The sequence below is a fragment of the Aspergillus tanneri genome (genome assembly GCF_003426965.1).
Source record: "Aspergillus tanneri strain NIH1004 chromosome Unknown AapTan_8_pilon_pilon_pilon, whole genome shotgun sequence".
Taxonomy (NCBI): domain Eukaryota; kingdom Fungi; phylum Ascomycota; class Eurotiomycetes; order Eurotiales; family Aspergillaceae; genus Aspergillus; species Aspergillus tanneri.
Genome location: NW_022984635.1, coordinates 904,600 through 921,632, shown reverse-complemented (window position 1 = coordinate 921,632; position 17,033 = coordinate 904,600). Strand labels below are relative to the sequence as shown.

At 46.1% G+C, this 17,033-nt stretch overlaps 6 protein-coding genes across 6 annotated transcripts; 3 read left to right on the top strand and 3 right to left on the bottom strand.

Moving 5' to 3' along the window:
• Window positions 1–1,233: 1,233 nt before the first annotated feature.
• On the bottom strand, window positions 1,234–1,753 carry GGPS1_3 (polyprenyl synthetase family protein; the record flags this gene model as incomplete). The annotated part of the gene is made up of 3 exons (XM_033575489.1): window positions 1,234–1,466; window positions 1,513–1,676; window positions 1,725–1,753. The coding sequence occupies 3 exons, from the start codon at window positions 1,751–1,753 to the stop codon at window positions 1,234–1,236; spliced, it is 426 nt and encodes a 141-aa protein (XP_033421344.1).
• A 2,751-nt stretch (window positions 1,754–4,504) lies between these two features.
• On the top strand, window positions 4,505–5,354 carry ATNIH1004_010920 (alpha/beta hydrolase; the record flags this gene model as incomplete). Its single annotated transcript, XM_033575488.1, has 2 exons — window positions 4,505–4,966; window positions 5,019–5,354. 2 exons carry the CDS (start codon window positions 4,505–4,507, stop codon window positions 5,352–5,354), a joined length of 798 nt encoding a protein of 265 aa, XP_033421343.1.
• A 973-nt stretch (window positions 5,355–6,327) lies between these two features.
• On the bottom strand, window positions 6,328–6,651 carry ATNIH1004_010919 (uncharacterized protein; the record flags this gene model as incomplete). The annotated part of the gene is made up of 1 exon (XM_033575487.1): window positions 6,328–6,651. One exon carries the CDS (start codon window positions 6,649–6,651, stop codon window positions 6,328–6,330), a length of 324 nt encoding a protein of 107 aa, XP_033421342.1.
• An 833-nt stretch (window positions 6,652–7,484) lies between these two features.
• ATNIH1004_010918 (uncharacterized protein) lies at window positions 7,485–8,657 on the top strand (the record flags this gene model as incomplete). Its single annotated transcript, XM_033575486.1, has 2 exons — window positions 7,485–8,089; window positions 8,162–8,657. The coding sequence occupies 2 exons, from the start codon at window positions 7,485–7,487 to the stop codon at window positions 8,655–8,657; spliced, it is 1,101 nt and encodes a 366-aa protein (XP_033421341.1).
• A 1,414-nt stretch (window positions 8,658–10,071) lies between these two features.
• Window positions 10,072–11,104, top strand: ATNIH1004_010917 (uncharacterized protein; the record flags this gene model as incomplete). Its single annotated transcript, XM_033575485.1, has 3 exons — window positions 10,072–10,097; window positions 10,285–10,493; window positions 10,788–11,104. 3 exons carry the CDS (start codon window positions 10,072–10,074, stop codon window positions 11,102–11,104), a joined length of 552 nt encoding a protein of 183 aa, XP_033421340.1.
• A 2,026-nt stretch (window positions 11,105–13,130) lies between these two features.
• ATNIH1004_010916 (uncharacterized protein) lies at window positions 13,131–14,126 on the bottom strand (the record flags this gene model as incomplete). Its single annotated transcript, XM_033575484.1, has 3 exons — window positions 13,131–13,534; window positions 13,588–13,663; window positions 13,746–14,126. The coding sequence occupies 3 exons, from the start codon at window positions 14,124–14,126 to the stop codon at window positions 13,131–13,133; spliced, it is 861 nt and encodes a 286-aa protein (XP_033421339.1).
• Between the last annotated feature and the right edge of the window lie 2,907 nt (window positions 14,127–17,033).

The window sequence follows — 17,033 nt, the reverse complement described above, 5'->3', positions numbered from 1 at the left end:
GTGTCTATGAGTAATAACTGGCACATCGGTCCACTAGGAAGCTTCTTCTGGACAACCATGGCAGTACTTTCCCCCAGGTCCACCGTAGTTGACGACACCACTTCCCGAGTGGTACATACCCATCACCCATGATGGTGGGGGGCGATTGGCCGGGGACCGCCGGCACCAGCTTGGCTTGCAGATTGAGTTGCAACCCCGCTCCTTGGGGCCAATGGGCATTGGAAGCCAGGTTTCACTGCAGCATACCCCGGATGCTTGGCAACCCCGCACAATCCTGGGATGGGGCCAGAATCACAATAGGGGTAGAGAGAAGATAGGGGTTATTTATAGGTCAGAATGATTGGCTTCGGCACGTCTCAGAATTATGTGTAACTCTATGAGAGCTAGCATGTGCATTATGTTGTGTTGACCCCTGTCCTTCGGCATCAGCGTGACGTGTGGTTATTCACATGATGTCCAAATATGGACTAGCGGTATTCGGACAGCACGAGTGGTACGATAGTGCAAGAGAGATTGGAATTCAAGGTAGGTCGTTATTGACACTAACACTACAGAGTACAATGGAATGCAGAGTTACTAGGTGCCTTTAAGTGATCTCTGTTGTCAATATGCCTACTCAGACACCGGTGAGAGGATCGTTTCATTTGGTATAGGTCCAATTCCCAATAACGCTGAAATGATCCATCCAAGTTTCCCCTCGGAAGGACCAATTTCCAGGGGAACGTGGTCATTAGAATTGGCTCCGACATGCAAGAAATTAAGCTTTCTACTGGGTCTGACGACCAGATTTTCTTAATACTACAGAGTAGAGTAGGTGTAAAGAGAGCACGGTTGACGGTCGATCACACCTTCAATAGAAGAATCAGGTACCTGGGCTTCTTGTTTAGCCCCATTTCTTTTTCCACCATATCAAGGGTTGCAAGAATAGACGCGAAGAGGTTATCCAGAACATGCAGCGTATGTTCAAGACCACCTGTTTTCTTCATCTCCGAAAGAATGTACTGTTTGATTTCTTCGAAGATTTCACCTCTTGTCTCATCCTCGACCGGAACAAATACTTTTGGAAACTCTTTGTATCGCCACTATGCTGTAGCAGATGAATACGCGGAAAAGAGAACTTACCTTCGGAAAGATCGTCCAAAATCACTTTTTGACGGTATACTAGTTCATGTATCAGCGTGGGCTTTAAAATGTTGGACCAGTTTATCCTGAACATACCTCCAACTCCAAGTTCTAATAATCATCCCAAATTTGATAGTATCTCCCCACCAGAGTCATGAGATGAATAAGTTTAGGATTGAGCGGAGCGCCCGCTTCAACCTGCATCAATTGCAGGGCCAGCTGGAAGAACCCGCCAGTTCTGTGGTCCACCATCACCAGGTACTCGCTCACTGTGGGGCATTTTTGATGAAGGATCCAGTTGAGGTCCAGCCCCTGCAGGACCTTGCTGGAGGATATCAAGCTCTCTTTCACAATCAGGGTATAGCTACATATACATGGGTATAAACCTACCTAACATAACTCCCATACAACCGGGATGTAGATGCATGTTAACCAGGACCGTGGCTGTGCCATACGTATATGTGACCGAGTTGACTGTTTGGCTTAGCCCGTACTTGGCATGAGCAGCAGGCAACCCGCGCCGCAGTCGAGAGCCATCCCCAATATCATCGATCCTGCTCAGTCGCCAGTAAGCTGAATTTTATAGGTGCAAACGAACGTACATCAAAGACACAGTGAAAAGCTCCGTCATGACGTCCTTGATAACAGAGAGCGATTCAGCCGATGGCTTAAATCACGGACACAGGCACCAATTTGCTAAGAGTGTTTTTCCCGGAAAGGGACTTTGTATAGTTGAAGGGGTCTATGCAGATCTGGCAGTCATCAACTACGGAACGTGATGAACTGGTGGTCGTAAACCTTTTCAGCTTCTGCCTTCTGAAATGGGGCAAGTATATCATAAGAACTGGATAGAAAACCACCATTCCTTTGCTCATCACTCCCAGAATGCCAGTTAGTCTGCTCATATATGCCTTTAAACCCACCTTTTCTTCTCGTTGTCGGTTCATGACTCCTTTCATCTTGAATGGTGGTGGATAGCTCTCCGATCGCAAAAGCGTTGTATGATCCCGCGAGACAAGTTTGAGTTTGGTCTGCTTCTGTAGCAGACGATGGAACACAATACTGAGGATATTGTGACTGCCAAAAGTTACTTTTTCCAATAGCTAAGATGAAGAGGCCCATATAGACTCGGAGGTTGGCTGATTTATATTCGTCCGAAGCCTTCCATTTTCTATGCCCTTCCATGAGGCTATTCTCAGTAGATAGAACCTCACATTTGATGATGCCTTTCGCCTCTTCTTCACTATATCCATAATTCATCATCAATGACTACCACATTTTGCATTTCATCAATAGTTCCGCAAGAAAAATGCTTGTCGAACTGTGTCTTAAAAGTATAATAATGATTCGATAATGCAACGCCCAGATACCTGTACTGCCAGAGATCCGAGATGGAATTCTTCTCTTCAGATATATAGTAACCCTGCAGCTGCATGAACAAAGAGCTCTCTACTACCGGTCAGCATTATTCAAAAAAAAGAAAAAGAAAAAAAATATACGGGGCCAAAGATTGCCTGTATATACTTAGTCATGACAGCTGTAGCACTACCTACGCAAGTGTTTTTGAAAGATCTAAATATCATTCCATAATGCAAGTGTCGTGACTGGGCAGTGACTATACACAAAAGAGCTTTAATACATGTTCCTTTCACGTCAGGCCGGGTGCCAATAGTAAAATCTACCATTGCTTTGGCTAGTACGATATTGCCGTCACATGAAAGTTTCGGATAAGACCCCATTTCCAATAGGTAACGAGGAAATGCATAAGGCTTTTATAAACGCCTCTAGCTAGAGCAGTCGTTAGTATGCTGCAATAAGGTATGTTCTGGAACCTATATAGCCGAGACCAAGAGAATTAATCGCATCTAGATTTATAAATCACTTATGTACTTGATTTTACAGGGTTACAGGGCCATCCAAAATGTAGTATGATCTCTATTATAGCTGCTAGAATACGCATATCATAGGAGGAAGCCCCTGGTATGCTCCACTTAAATGCGTGGCCGCGCGGAGTACTGGCACCGCCTTTTAGAAGCTCGTCTGGTTCCCTATTCAGCAGCTTGGCAATTGTACTCGTCAGAGTACACTACATCACTGGCTTCACTGCTTATATTAGACTCCTGGTAGGGGAGAATATTAAAGAACCGGGGCCACTGGGCTTATTCGGATCTGGGGGACTCGAATGTTGTAATATTGTAATAGAAATCTTCAAGGACTAACATTGTACTTTGGAGCAAGAGTATGTTTGGAAAGATGTCGGAAGGTGGTGGAGGGGAAGGTGGTAGTGCTCTCCTGGAATGGGAATCGAGGCTTTATTTATGATATGTTATGGGACAGCTTGTAAATTTAACAACACTACATATAAGTCTGCCAAGATTATTCGGCAATGCAATGCTACTCGTCCAAGTGCACACCAGAGAAAAACTACTATCTCTGTTCTTGCACCTAGAATGTTCAACTTATCTATATACGCAACAGCATTGTAAACAGAATCGAACACATTTTTAACATCTTTGTTTTGTCAAACGACTATGCAATGGGGTTGGATGGATTCAGGGAGACACGCCCATCGCTTGGATATTTAACGATGCTAGGGACACTTGTAATCACAATGCTCAGTTTGGATAAAGCTACGGTATGTTATATCTGGTTATGGGCAATAAAAAGATTATAGACAACTTGGCCAGTTGGAATGGATGGGAACCAGATGCATCTTGTATGTGCTGCAAGGGTATACCAGACGCATTGGCAGCTGAAACCCTTAATTCACTCGATTCAGCGTTTTTTGATGGACTATCCCGGCAGCTACCTCTGCGCCCTATCCAATTCATAGTGGAACTGTAGTCCGGTGGGGCCTTTCCAATTATTCTTCAGAAAGGGTCCGTTGAGCAAGGTCAATCGTTGTAGTGGCTCGACCATAAGGACGGAGCTGATGTCTTATTTACAGGCGTGGCTCAACAAGACGGCATTAGAATCATCTCTTGAAGGCCAAAAAAGAAACGTATTTCGAAGCCGTGAGTATTCCTCAGCCTTGAGTCGAAAACCCGATTTCACTAAGTGACGGTTCAAATAGAGATTACCAAGAGAAGCGAAAACGATACGTGAAATGTATAAGGTACTCCTTTCACGGACTAACATGCCTGCAAATGCAGAATTGTCAGTAAGAATGAGAATTATATAATTTCGACCCTGTCCATGGTCAAAATCAGCAGAGAATCCGTGATGAATTCTCGCACCTGCGCCGTCTTACCGAGGGATTCTCGCAGGAAAAGCGACCCATGAGAGTACTAATAGATGCGGGGCACTTATAATAAGCGCACCCTCCTCCTTTTCAACACTGACCAAGCAAATTTATAAATTCCCTATCCCTTGCTCAATCAAGATGCTCAAGACACCGGCAATTATCATCACCCCAGGCGCATGGCACACCCCGCGACACTACCAGCGCCTCATCGACCGTCTCTCTCAACACAACTACCCCGCCATAGGCGTGAGACTCCCCTCCGTGAATTCGAGCCCTCCCCTCCACACTTGGGAGCAGGATGCGCAAGCCGTACGAGGAGCCATCATGGAGAAGCTCAATGGCGGACTGGATGTGGTCGCAGTTTCTCACTCCTTCGGCGGAATCATCATGTCTGAAGCGGTTAAGGGTCTGGGCAAGGCATCGCGTCAGAAGCAAGGATTCAGCACAGGTATTTTGAGATTGGTGTACATGTGCAGCATGGCGATACCGCAAGGCCAGACGCACGTCGGTCAGATGAAGGCTATAACGCCGGAGGAGGAAAAGCAGGAGAAAAGAAGGCGGCAGGAAGCGGACATATCTGGCGGGATGCGTTATACTAAGGTACTTATGCTGAACTCTAGGGTGTCCAACCGCTACTGACTGGTGCATCTAGGATGGAGCAATTATCATCTCCAGAGATGCCGCCCGTAAAGTCTTTTACAACCGGTGTGACCCCGCGGACGTGGAGGAGGCATTGGACATGCTGGGCTCGTTCCCGTCGGGCCCGTTAACTGTACCGGCTACGTATACGGCGTATCGCGAGATCCCTAGTACGTATATTGTCTGCGAGAATGACAATGCGTTGCCGCTTCCCTTCCAGGAGAGAATGATTGCCCAAGGGGGGGGTGTGTTTCATGTCGAGCGCTGCCAGGAGGGCCATTCGCCATTTCTGAGCAATCCGGAGTTTGTGGTGCAGTGTATTCAGAGAGCCGCTGGGGAGGACGTATAGTGTGCATTAAAGCCAGGGCAAGGGAATTTTCATGCGAGGTGAACTGACTTTGTTCATTCGGCCCCGCGGTTCCAATAGTGTAACCAGAATAGAGACTTTGTAACCCTGTAGGAACGAATTGATACTGTCACCGAGATACTCCCAAACACCATCCTGATCCACCATTTCGGCAAAAACGCGATCAAAAACGAATGGCTTGCAACCCTGGGGAACATCGACGGCTAGACTGGTTGGCGTGGTGACGTGGACCATCGAGCGCTGGAAACGTTGCGGAATTAACTCGTAGAAGTCGTTTGCGCTTCAGAGGGGGGTCGGACACGGACGGCTGGAGATACGTCAATATCAATTTACGATGATGAAGATGAAGATGATGATTTACCATTCTTTGTTCGGAGATGTGGCTCATTCCTCCCATATCTCCCCGGGCAGTTATATCATAATACAGGACATAATATATGTTGACCGTGTAATGTTAATCGTAATGCTCATCAGTCTTAATTGTAGCATGTTGGGCCAGAGATCTGTAATGCTAATAGAATGAGAACAGGCTTACCACTAATACGCCAATTGTAACAGAGGCAAATGTTCAACGATATACAACGTACTCAGACCTAGCCATCTCCGATCAACAGGCAATATGCACAAGACTTAGGAATAGATCCCCTTAATTCCCCTCTTCTACTGGTTGTGACTACGCGATAGACCAATCAGGCACATCGATTATTTCGATTGACTTCAATGTTTCAAAATATGAGCCCTTATATGTGCACTGTGGCAATTACCACAAGCTCGATACTTATAGCAATGCACCAGTCTCGGAGTGTCCAATAGTCTTCTTGTCAATGGTCTACGAAAATGTCAATACTGAACAAATTATCATATAATATGCTAGTACTTAATTAGACATGGCGATCTGTAGAAATTGACTGATTTCGTTCTGCAGATCCATCTTCCACCTATCCCATAATACCACTTACAATCCATATAATGTCAGAATCACCTTGTTAGAGCCCTCTTCCGGATTAACATCCCCAACATACACTAGGAACCCGCTACCGATCTTGGCTCCGACCACTGCCGTCTGCGACTCGTCGACTGAGGAAGGGCCAAAAACAAGAGACGCCACTTTAGCCTTAGGAACAGATACAAAAAATTTTTCGTTTGGCCGAGAATCCTTAATATGTAGGACCTTCATGCTATATGGGGATGGGTTGAATGTGAAGGTAGTTTGGTGATAACCTCCGTTCTTCCACGGAAGGCCAAAAGACTTTTTGAAGAGCTTGGTGAAGTCATTCATGGGAGTGAAATTGGGAAGTGGAGCCCAAATATGACGCGGCCACAGGAGCTTGCAGGTATGACAGCACTTTTAAAGGACGGGCGCAAATTCCTTTTCGTCAGTCCCTCGTCGGTGACAATGAAGGCTTTAGGAGTCTTGGACTCCAGACAATTTCTCACGCCTCCGGGGTTTTGGCGCGCACAATTTGGCTCTATCGGTGGGGTTGTCAAATAAGGACGAGTAGGTGTCATCGAGAAACTCGCGATAGGTGACTGAGGAGGATCTCAGGGCGTTCCGCCATTTTGCAGTTTGAGTATGGGTTGTCCTGTCAAGAGTTTGGAGAAAGAGAAAAGTTGAACCCATAAACAGGTGACTGGAAGGGCCAACCCACGTTCCTGCGTAAAAAATATATGCCCTTTAGTTACACCGCATTCATCGTAGTAATCAACACTAAAGAAAGTGGGTGGCCCGCCATCAAGTCCTCGTTAGTGCACTCCGTACTTTGTTTGTCTTGATTCCCCCCTTTCGTCGAGGTTGTTGCAAAAGGGTCATTTTATAGAAAATTGGACAGAGGATCTGCTACAGCCACATCGCGCTCGCTCCTGCCACACACCCGTTTATACCTATTTTAGTTCAGCCTATATTTCAAATACTAGTCCACTCAGTAATCCACAATGCCTGATCATCAGACGATCATCAGGCACTAAACCTAATTCTATGAATGACGTAATCCATAAGCGAGAGCCTCGAGCAACCCACCAACATGCCACGAGTCACTTTTTGCCTTCACAAACACGATTCCTTCACACTGGAGGAGAATACTACAGTAATGCCACTATATCTCCTACAGTATTATGGCTTTTCGGCTATTCTATCGTTTGTTCCATCGTACTCCCTATCCTGACCGCGAATCCCATCAACGACGGGAACCAGCAGGCCATCCACAACCAACAACGCCTTGCTCACCTTCGGCTCCGTTTCCGTTCAACAACGTTCCTAACTGGTCACGCGCTGTCTTGGAGTCGGTCGGAATCGATATCTCGACGTGCCAGGTTAACGGTGACCACAATAAAGCCCGCCAACTACCAATAGTTCCCCCGGACTATCGATGTTTGGCAGAGGATCAAGGTTATATAGGTTGTGAAATCAATCTGCAGCCTCAGAGTCTCCTCTTTTCGCGCCTGCCACTGGAAGTCCGTGATCTCATATATTTCTATGTGCTAGGGAACCGCCGCATTCATGTGGACTATGATTTCCATCCCCGAAAGGGACAATGGCGATGGTGGTACCGCATTTGTGACGATCCTCAGCACTGCCCTGATAAATCTGACCCATTTGTTTGCCCTGAGTATGCAGGAGCAGAGGAGGCAATGCTGGAACTCGGGTCGAATTCCTGGGTAAAACCAGGATTTGAATATAAATTGCATGCAGTGAGCTGGCTGACATGCTGCTCGAGAGCGTGAATACCAACCCTAAATTCCACTTCTTAAGACGGATTGTATCTTAGGCGATGCTAATCATGCCTGCTCAGCTACCAAGAATCCCTGGCGGTGCTATACCGCTCTAATTGCTTCGTCCTGACCCATGGCATTGATCAGCTATTTCGGTTTTCCCGTGTCATGCCCAAATTCCACCTGTCATTGATCACTTCAATGAGTATCGAAATAGACATCTATCGTGTCTCCAGGGGCCCGCCGAATATGGAGGACAGTTTCCAGGAATTTTACAATGCTTTCTTTGAGATACTAAAGTATACCTTACCTAGCATAAACCATTTGCGACTCTCTATCGTGGGCTTGCCCAACCGGGGCAACAGAGAAATACAATGGTTGGAGGATAGTGAGTGGAAGTGGATTGGGCCATGGGAGAGTCTGTGTGAAAGCCATGACTGGAAATTGTTGGAGATCGCTATTCCCAGGACGTGGTTCTCGGACTTCGAAGACGTGGTCCAGAGAAGAAGCAAACTAGCAGAAAATAAACGATACAGGCTTGTGATGGGGGTGGACCTTTATCCCAGGGGATGGTAAGACCACAGCAGAAGGACGATGAGTCTCAACATCAATCGTATCGGTTCCCGGAGTCATACCACTAGAGCATTGACGAATATTATACTCCAGTCCTACATCAGTATTTGTTCCCGGGAAGGTTATCATGTCGCGGATCAATCCCAGCGAGAAAGACCATTCAACATCACCGTCTGCTGCAGGCCACAGGCTATCATGCGGAAGACAGGGCAGACTACGTAACGTTTCCATTAGGGGATGGTCTGGTATTGCTGCGCTGATATCTGCTGGTGCACATTTGTCCAACAATCTTTGGCTTTTCACGTGCCGCCATGTGCAGACAATTTATGATGTATATCATATTGGTTAGATGTATAAAGATTTGCCGGTTGGCTGGAGATTCAGGAATATTCATAACCATTCTTTTGGGTGTCCCAAAGTTTCCATCAATAGGCGATTCTCGCGGTGGCAAGAGACAGGTGTTTCGCAGCTGCGATGTATCTGTTATTTCTTGGTATAGGTCCATTATTTCACGATCTGCAGGCAGGAATAGGATGTCAGCGGACTGGGTTCTGTATCCTGGCTAGCTCGTTCGTATATTCCTCTTGGCAGCGGAATGGCGCTGCATATGCTCAGTATAACAGGTGGAGAATAATCGCGGGGTGTCATCTCAGTCGGGTAATATGTCGCGCTCCAATGCTGCGCCCTGTAAAAGTTTCGTCACCATCATGTCAACATAAAATGTTGGCAGATGTTAGTAGCTCCGATAAGGCTAAATCTCGAAGATGATAAGGTATAAAATGGTGGGATTTCAATCAACATCTACAATCATTTGATTCAGTAAAGCGTCATCTTCTGAGTTCTACCAAGACAAATTGATTCATTATTTCTATCTTTCGGACAGACTGTTACAGTAAGTTCGTAGATTTCTATGGATGACTACCTATTAACTACAAACCTGCTTACTCATTATGACGTCCTGATAAGCAACACTCCACACAATATATCATACCCAACTTAAGGCATGTGCTTCGGATCCTACAAGGACAGCGACCCCTTATGGTGGGGGTACATCGATGATGGAAAGGGCTGGACAGCCCGTCGCAAATCGGAGTACATGAAAACACCCCTATACAACAAGGAGCTCCGACGCGGAATGCGCCAGCAGAGGAGGGCATATGAGATGGGAAATAATGGCCGCGTTCCTGTTCCTCAGTCCGCCTATAAGCACGACTAAATGCTATTGATAGAGCCGTCAAGCACATGGTCTATGCACTGGGCAGTTTTTAGCGAGTCATTTCTGGAGCTGGAATGAAATTACGATACTATGAATGAAAATGAGCAAGAGAGATTCAATATTCTTTGTTGTCTACCGTCTTGGGTTCCAGGTTTGATGTATGCTAAGGCTCATTTACAATTATTCTGATATTGAGACCAAATGAGCAACCAAGAAGCAGTCAAGAGGTAGGTGATGAGTTGTAGAGAGCAGCAGATATCAAGTTAAGGAAATTGCAACCTATATACCTATAAGTACTTTCCTATGTCCTAGATATTGGACTAGCTGCTATACCATGTTGAAAGATGTATACTCCCTTGGCCATATGCCCACGTCCTGCGTCGCACCAAGGCGGTGGCTAACGTCCTGAGCCAGGACGTACACCTGGGGTGACTGTCGTGGAGAGCTTGTCCACTTCCGAAACCCAGCTTATCAGCTGGGACAAGTTCTATGGGACAGCACCATCTCGCAGCCTAGAAGACGACCTGCAGACCAATTTGAAGCCAACCTGTCCTTGAATCTTCATCAGATCCACAATGTGGCAAAATATTATGCATTGGAGCATGCCACCAGGGACATCAGATGTGCATCATTTGTGTGTATGAGGTAGACCGTCAACGCCCCCTGTCCAGGGATGAGGCCAAGGGCCTGGAGTCTGGCTAGGAGTGGACTGTGCTCAAGAGGTCCTCCGCTGCTTGACAATCTATATGGGTTAGAGATAAGATTCCATGAGAAGATCACCATCGGCAATGTCATGATCATCAGACTGTACAAAGACCAGAGGAGCCTGGTTCGGGATGTCCTTAGAGAACATGGCGTCGGGTACTGCGACAATCTGACCGTTCACACTTCCCAAATCAACTAAGTCCCCACTGTAGTTTTAAAGCCCTCCCAGGACCCTAACATTGCTGGCTTCATTGGCGATATGAACCGGTTCAACGCGGTTCTCAGTCGGGCACAAAAGTTCTTGGTTATCCTCGGTAACCTAGACGCTTGGAATAGACGGGCCGTTGATGACCTGCATAAACGGGCTGGGATGAGGAATGGTTTTCTCATCCAACTGTTGCGCGATGTCACCGACAGGGGCCACACACTGACATGGGCTGGTGTCAGGACAGTGGCTGAGAGAGAACCCCCTGGGAACATACTCTACTTTGCTCACGACAGGAGCATCCCCCCGTCTGGCCGTTCGTAGGCCCGCAATCGTTCCGCCGTCCATGAGAGCTAACTTGGCTGCCGGACCCGACCCGGCACGGTCGCTCCTTGACCATTTATCCACAACGCATAGAAGCAAATGAAAGTGTTGCGGATAGCGAGGGTCCTGGATTTTATTGCGGTGGAAAACGCTCCGCGAACTCTACACCGGTTCCTCGCTCGTGGGGAGTTCAGCCTTCATGATGACCGGTGGTTCACAAAGCCATGGGGTGTGCAGGGTGGGAAGCCTGGAAGCCGGTCCCGAAAGTGCTGTATCAGTATTCTTGATCGTCGGATAATCCTCGCACAACTGTTCTACCATTCAAGTGCGATCATATTCGGGTTGATCCCGGCGATCTGCTCGAACAGGTGACATGGGGCGGAGGTGGGCTGGGAGATCTGTTAACGCGGCCGCTGAGAATGTATCATTGGAAGTTCATCTTGAGCTCGTCTCGATAGAGGGAGCTGGGTTTGGGTATGTAGTTGTTGTGAACCCTCACGACTTTAGTGTATGCCTGGAAGAGACCAGACAAGTCAGGGAGAAAGTACATTAGCCATGAGACTCATTGGGGTATCTTCCGGTCTATGATCGGGTGGAAGTTTGCAGAAGCTGCGAGAACATGTCTTCAAAAGACCGGTTTGCCTCCACCAACGCCCCAGCGGGACCTTGGCTCGTACAGACTCATGCTGGGCTGAAGTATGTGAGACTGGTATGCCGAGAGGCGGGTGCAAAAGTACTGGGACTCGGAATGAATGCGACCATGACGTTTCCTGATCCAATGTTAATCGGAGCTCGTGCTATGATTTGAACCATCTGCTTTGTAGGTGGACTTGGAGAATTAGATTAGAGAAGGACTGAAAATCGGATGGTGATGAGAATGGAGAGACTGTGGGCGACAATAGCACACGTGATCAGTCACCTCCTAATTTGAGTCTTCTACTCGTATTGCGAAATTTGAATAACGACGTAGGATCACTCCATAGATACTTTCTTGTACGTTGAACAAACCCTATCTCCCTCTATATCTGCGAATGACTGCTTCTTCCAGCAATGAATCAATCCTCTTTTTCCACTTTTCCCTGTGGTTCACTGATTAAAAGACTGACAAGGCTCGGCAGAAAAGAACTCAAATGCGAGTTAGCAATCCATGGGAATAGCTGATGCTAAAATATAGTCATTAAAAGTCCTTGTGCATTCACAAACTCACACAGGAGGAGTAGGGAATACTGCTCTTGTTTAATTTTACTTAGTTGATTGACGTCTAAAAATGACTATTAACCGTGCCATGGACTGCGGGCTGATATCCTGGCATGTCCGACGGCCCGGAGAGCGCGAGGCAAAAACAAGCCACTCTTGGCAGTTTTCTTCTGTGGCTTTGCCATATGCGAGCACATGTACCCCAGTGCAACTACGGAGAGATTAAATCTGCACCGAGTGACGTTGTCCTTAAAGTAGGGCCTTCTGCTTTCGATCAGATGATCGGCTAATTACCGGCTCAGCCACAACCTCGGTTCGGCATACCGAAGATGCCATGTGTTGGGCTCCTCATCGCTCGGTGAAGGTGAGTGTGGTTATGTGGTTGATTATGATCTAAAATATATAGCTGATAGTGAAATTATCTGTGCAAAATGTGCAGAGAATGGCAACATATAACCTTGCTAAAGTAAAGCGTTATTGCTGCTGTCCCGAGAGCTGCACAGTCGCAGGATTATCCACCTTTCTTGTGAGGTAGACGTCTAGATGCTTGTCAGTAATAGTTGGTAGCTCCAAGAGCTATCCACTAATCTATTAGGTATGGATGGTCGACAAAACTTCTATATTAAACTACTGTACGCTTGCACGCTATTTTCTAACCAAATATGCAACTTTGACATGACACACAGATGTTGTACATGATGACGAGATTGTAAGGCCACTCCTTAAAAGAACAAAAGAAGGGAAAGAAATAAAAGAAAGGAGAGGGTGAAAATATATGCAAGGCGAATACAAACCAAGGACAAAAGAAAAGAGAATGAGACAAAAGCGGTCATACTTCAGCAACTCTACATCCCGTTATATTCAACGTCCTAGTGCTGTCTCCAGACTCGTCCCGTTCACTCGTTTCCCCAAGCTCTTTATGCTGGTTAGCCTCTTCCAGGAGCAACCGCCGTTGTCGCCTATACATCCGCCAAAACACAACACTGCCATGTATCTGAGCGGCAGAAAAGGCTGCATGAAGCATTGGGGTGATAACTTTAAATGCGATCTGCCAACGCTGCCAGAGGCAGCCAAAAAGAAACATTATCACAACAGTTTCGCAAAGCGTGCCGAACGCGGTTGTTATACAGGATAAAAGGAAAACCCGACTCAGGAAGCGGTGCCGCTGCGGATATACCCGATAAAGAACGATCGCTACATGCGGGAAAAATTCAGAGATGATGTCGAACACTCCTGTTACAAACCAGGTCAGCTCATGCATTGCACAGAAACATATGTTGACCTACCCCAGATGGTACACAGCATAAATTCAATATCAGCATCGGGCTCACGGAGCGGCTCTAAGCTAATCGCAATAGCGGTCTGCCCGATGATGATTGTTCCAACGTGGTGCAATACAGCAACAGGTGACAGTTTTATTCGATACAGGAGCTCGAAGACATACATGCCAACGAGCATTTGCGCCGCCACGATGAAGATATCCCCCCATGGTCACTTGGGATCCAAGGTGATAGGGTGTGTGAAATGACGAGTTCCCGATGATGACCTTGACGAACGGGTATGCGGCCACAAACAGGATAAGAATCTTTGTTGCCCCAGCTATATGATGGTTGATGAATCCACGCTGGTTAACCGCACTCAAGTTGGTGTAGGTCGAGCCGTATAGGCGCCGGATTAGGAATGCTTCCAGTACATAGTAGCGCACCAGAAACAGGATCACAAGGATGACAGATATGATCAACGCAGAAAAAGGAGCGATCTTGGAGATGATTTCAGGGTGAGCAGCTACCGTGTCCGGATGACGATAGAAAGGTGTGATAGCCATCTCTAGGCATCAATGAAGAATATCGAAGAGGTCTTCAGCAGGTTAAGGGAATGGGAAATAGACAACTAATGATCGTCTTCTGAAACCCTATGAGCTTAATAACATAGCAATGATTAAAGATAAAGAACGTCGTACTAAATTATGAAGGGCGAACACCCTTACAAGGCAACAAGATAAGATCAGTGAGTGACAGTTGGATATAAGACATTTTGAGCTACGGTAGCCCTACTCCGTACATGTATAGGAAGCCCGACAGATTTCTACCTAGCGTCTATTGTGTGTCTGTCCATCCCGACCCTCTTCTTGCTCAATGAACCACTCAACGAATGCTAAAAATACTGTTCGAATATGGCAGCCTAGACGTGGCCCCTTCAAGAAGCCAACCACCCTACGCAGAGTGGGACATGCGCTAAGTTAAATAGGCCAAGCCTTCAGGAGAAAAAGCTTCGCCACTTAGAATGTCATTTTCTGTCCAATAACGAATAGTGCAATTTCCTTTAATTGGGTTTAGGTATGCAGCTAGCTTTAGGCTAACATATCAGGGGCTGCAATCCCTACCCTTTGTCAGAATGAAAAAAAAAAAAAAAAAAAGAAAGCAATCCGAGCAGGTGAAAAATATTTACATGACAGCACTAGCTTAGAGATATAGCAATGGATCCAATCTCCGCAATGTATCTCCAGCTTGACATAGACACGCCACGAACGCCAATGGAAGAGAGACGGAGATTATTCCCCTCCATGCCCCCGGAGCTCTGTGTCAGATCGCCTACGTAACTACGTGGGGCTTCCAAAAATTGTTGTTTGAGGCCTAAATCCTTGGTTCAGAGAAGCCACCGGGCAAGACCCTTGACAAGGATACGAGATGCGGGTTATAAAATAGCTCACTAGTCTGATTTCGTGGAAATTTACTGATTTAGCTATTGTGGATGTTTACACTTGCTGGCCCCGTGACTCGTCGCCATTGCTGTGGGGTTCAGCTTGCCACCACTTGTCAGTCTATTTCGTTGAGATAATTAACCTTGGCATGCCCTGAAAAGTTCTTGCCATGTTAATTTAGAAAAATTTCCCACACCACGGACACCAACAAGGCATATAAACGACTACTATAAAGCAAGAACGATTGGTGTGTTAGAAACAATCATCCAATTTTTTAAAGTTTGCGTATAGTGGGGTGTTGGACAGGAATCACCACTCAGCCTTTTTCCCAGATGAAGCTTGGCATCTAGGCACCAGTGTTAAGATAAAATGGATTGGTCACAGATAAACGGCGAGAGTGTAATTCTACGCTCTCCGCATGCGCTGATTGTTTAGGATAAAACAAACATGACATGGAAAATGATTTTGTTGAAAAAAGTGCACATCAATGTAGAGGTATAGCAGATGCACTCCAGAACCGACCTATAATAGTGCCATATCGAATCCGGAACTGGTATAGTGCAATTGCAATGACAAGCACAGAGTATCTTATCTTGAATTATAATATAAGCATCACCGTCAATTACCATTTATGCTCTTAAATAGACTGCTTTCGATTAAATATGTATCTTATCAGTGCTCTCTGACAGGTAATACTACGACGCAGATATACTAGGCTGCTAAATAGACAAAGAATATAGATACTATTATAGGATGTATATACCCCACAGCTCAGTGTTTAAGAATTAAATATTTAAAAAGTCCGGGCCGTACTATTAATTCTTTACAAATGCAAATATACCCCCATACAGTAAAAGCCGCCCGATGGAGATATTTCGACAGCTGTTTGTTTGGTAGTATAGGGTGTTTACCCCCGAAAACAACAATTATATACATGGACAAACGGCGAATTTCTCCATAAGATCATCCTTGCGTGGGCTTAAGCAATTATGGTAGTATATACTGGCTCTGACACTCACTAAGCGAGTTAGGAAATGCAGCTAAAATCGTCCGGTTGGGTTTCATGTGTATTTTAAAAACTATTTGATTACTTGTTTACTATGAGTTTCTCCATAACCATAGAAACTGGGACTGACCCTTAATAGGTCTAGTGATGGCAGAGATTACTTTTGTACGAGAGTGTTCTGTGCGTGTCACACTCAGTGTAGATGTCAGTGCAGATGTTTATTTTCATAAATCATAAGCGAAAATCGAACTAAATATGAGGTGGGAAAGGCTGCCAGCTGAAATTAAAACAATCATATTTGAGCTCCTTGCCGTGTTAAAAGATACCAGCAAGAAGTTGGACCTATTCAAGAGCAACTTCCATCACGAGGCCACTTCGGCCTGGTGTCAGAAGTACGCAAATGCTCTACTCGTCTCTCGTGAGCGGTTTTCTTCCGGAACTTTGTATACAGAACTAAAGACTCAACTGTAGGATCCTGGTCATCAAGTTTCCGAAAAGCTTACTTGAACGAACCATACTGATCCTCTTGAGGTACGCTAGCGAGCCGATAGCATTGGATGTTGTGCAACGTCTACTACCAAAGGGTATTCCCAAGATACGTGTGTAGGACTTTAATCTAATACTCATCAAAATGAGAGAGGGTGCTTGGATGAACGTTTGCTTCTTGAAACGTTGCGCAGTTTCGTCTCATGCATGAATGCCGAAGAGCATCATTAGCCGAGGGGCCATGGCGAACAGCCACTACTGCTCCAAGACTCCAGATTTTAAATCATTCCCTCCGAGACGCCATCACATCCCAGCACGATGATATCAGAAACGCATTCCCCCGACTCTACTCCAGAATACAATACGGGAATGGAACTCCTCTTTCACCTGGGTGTGAATGCAGACATCGGCATTCCTGGAAATCGCAGTACCCTCCTTTGTGCGGCGATTGGGGTAATTTCACCCCAGTGTTTGAAAAAATATTGGCTAAGAATGGTGCAGATTTGGAGCGAGTAGATGATGGCACTAACACACCCCTT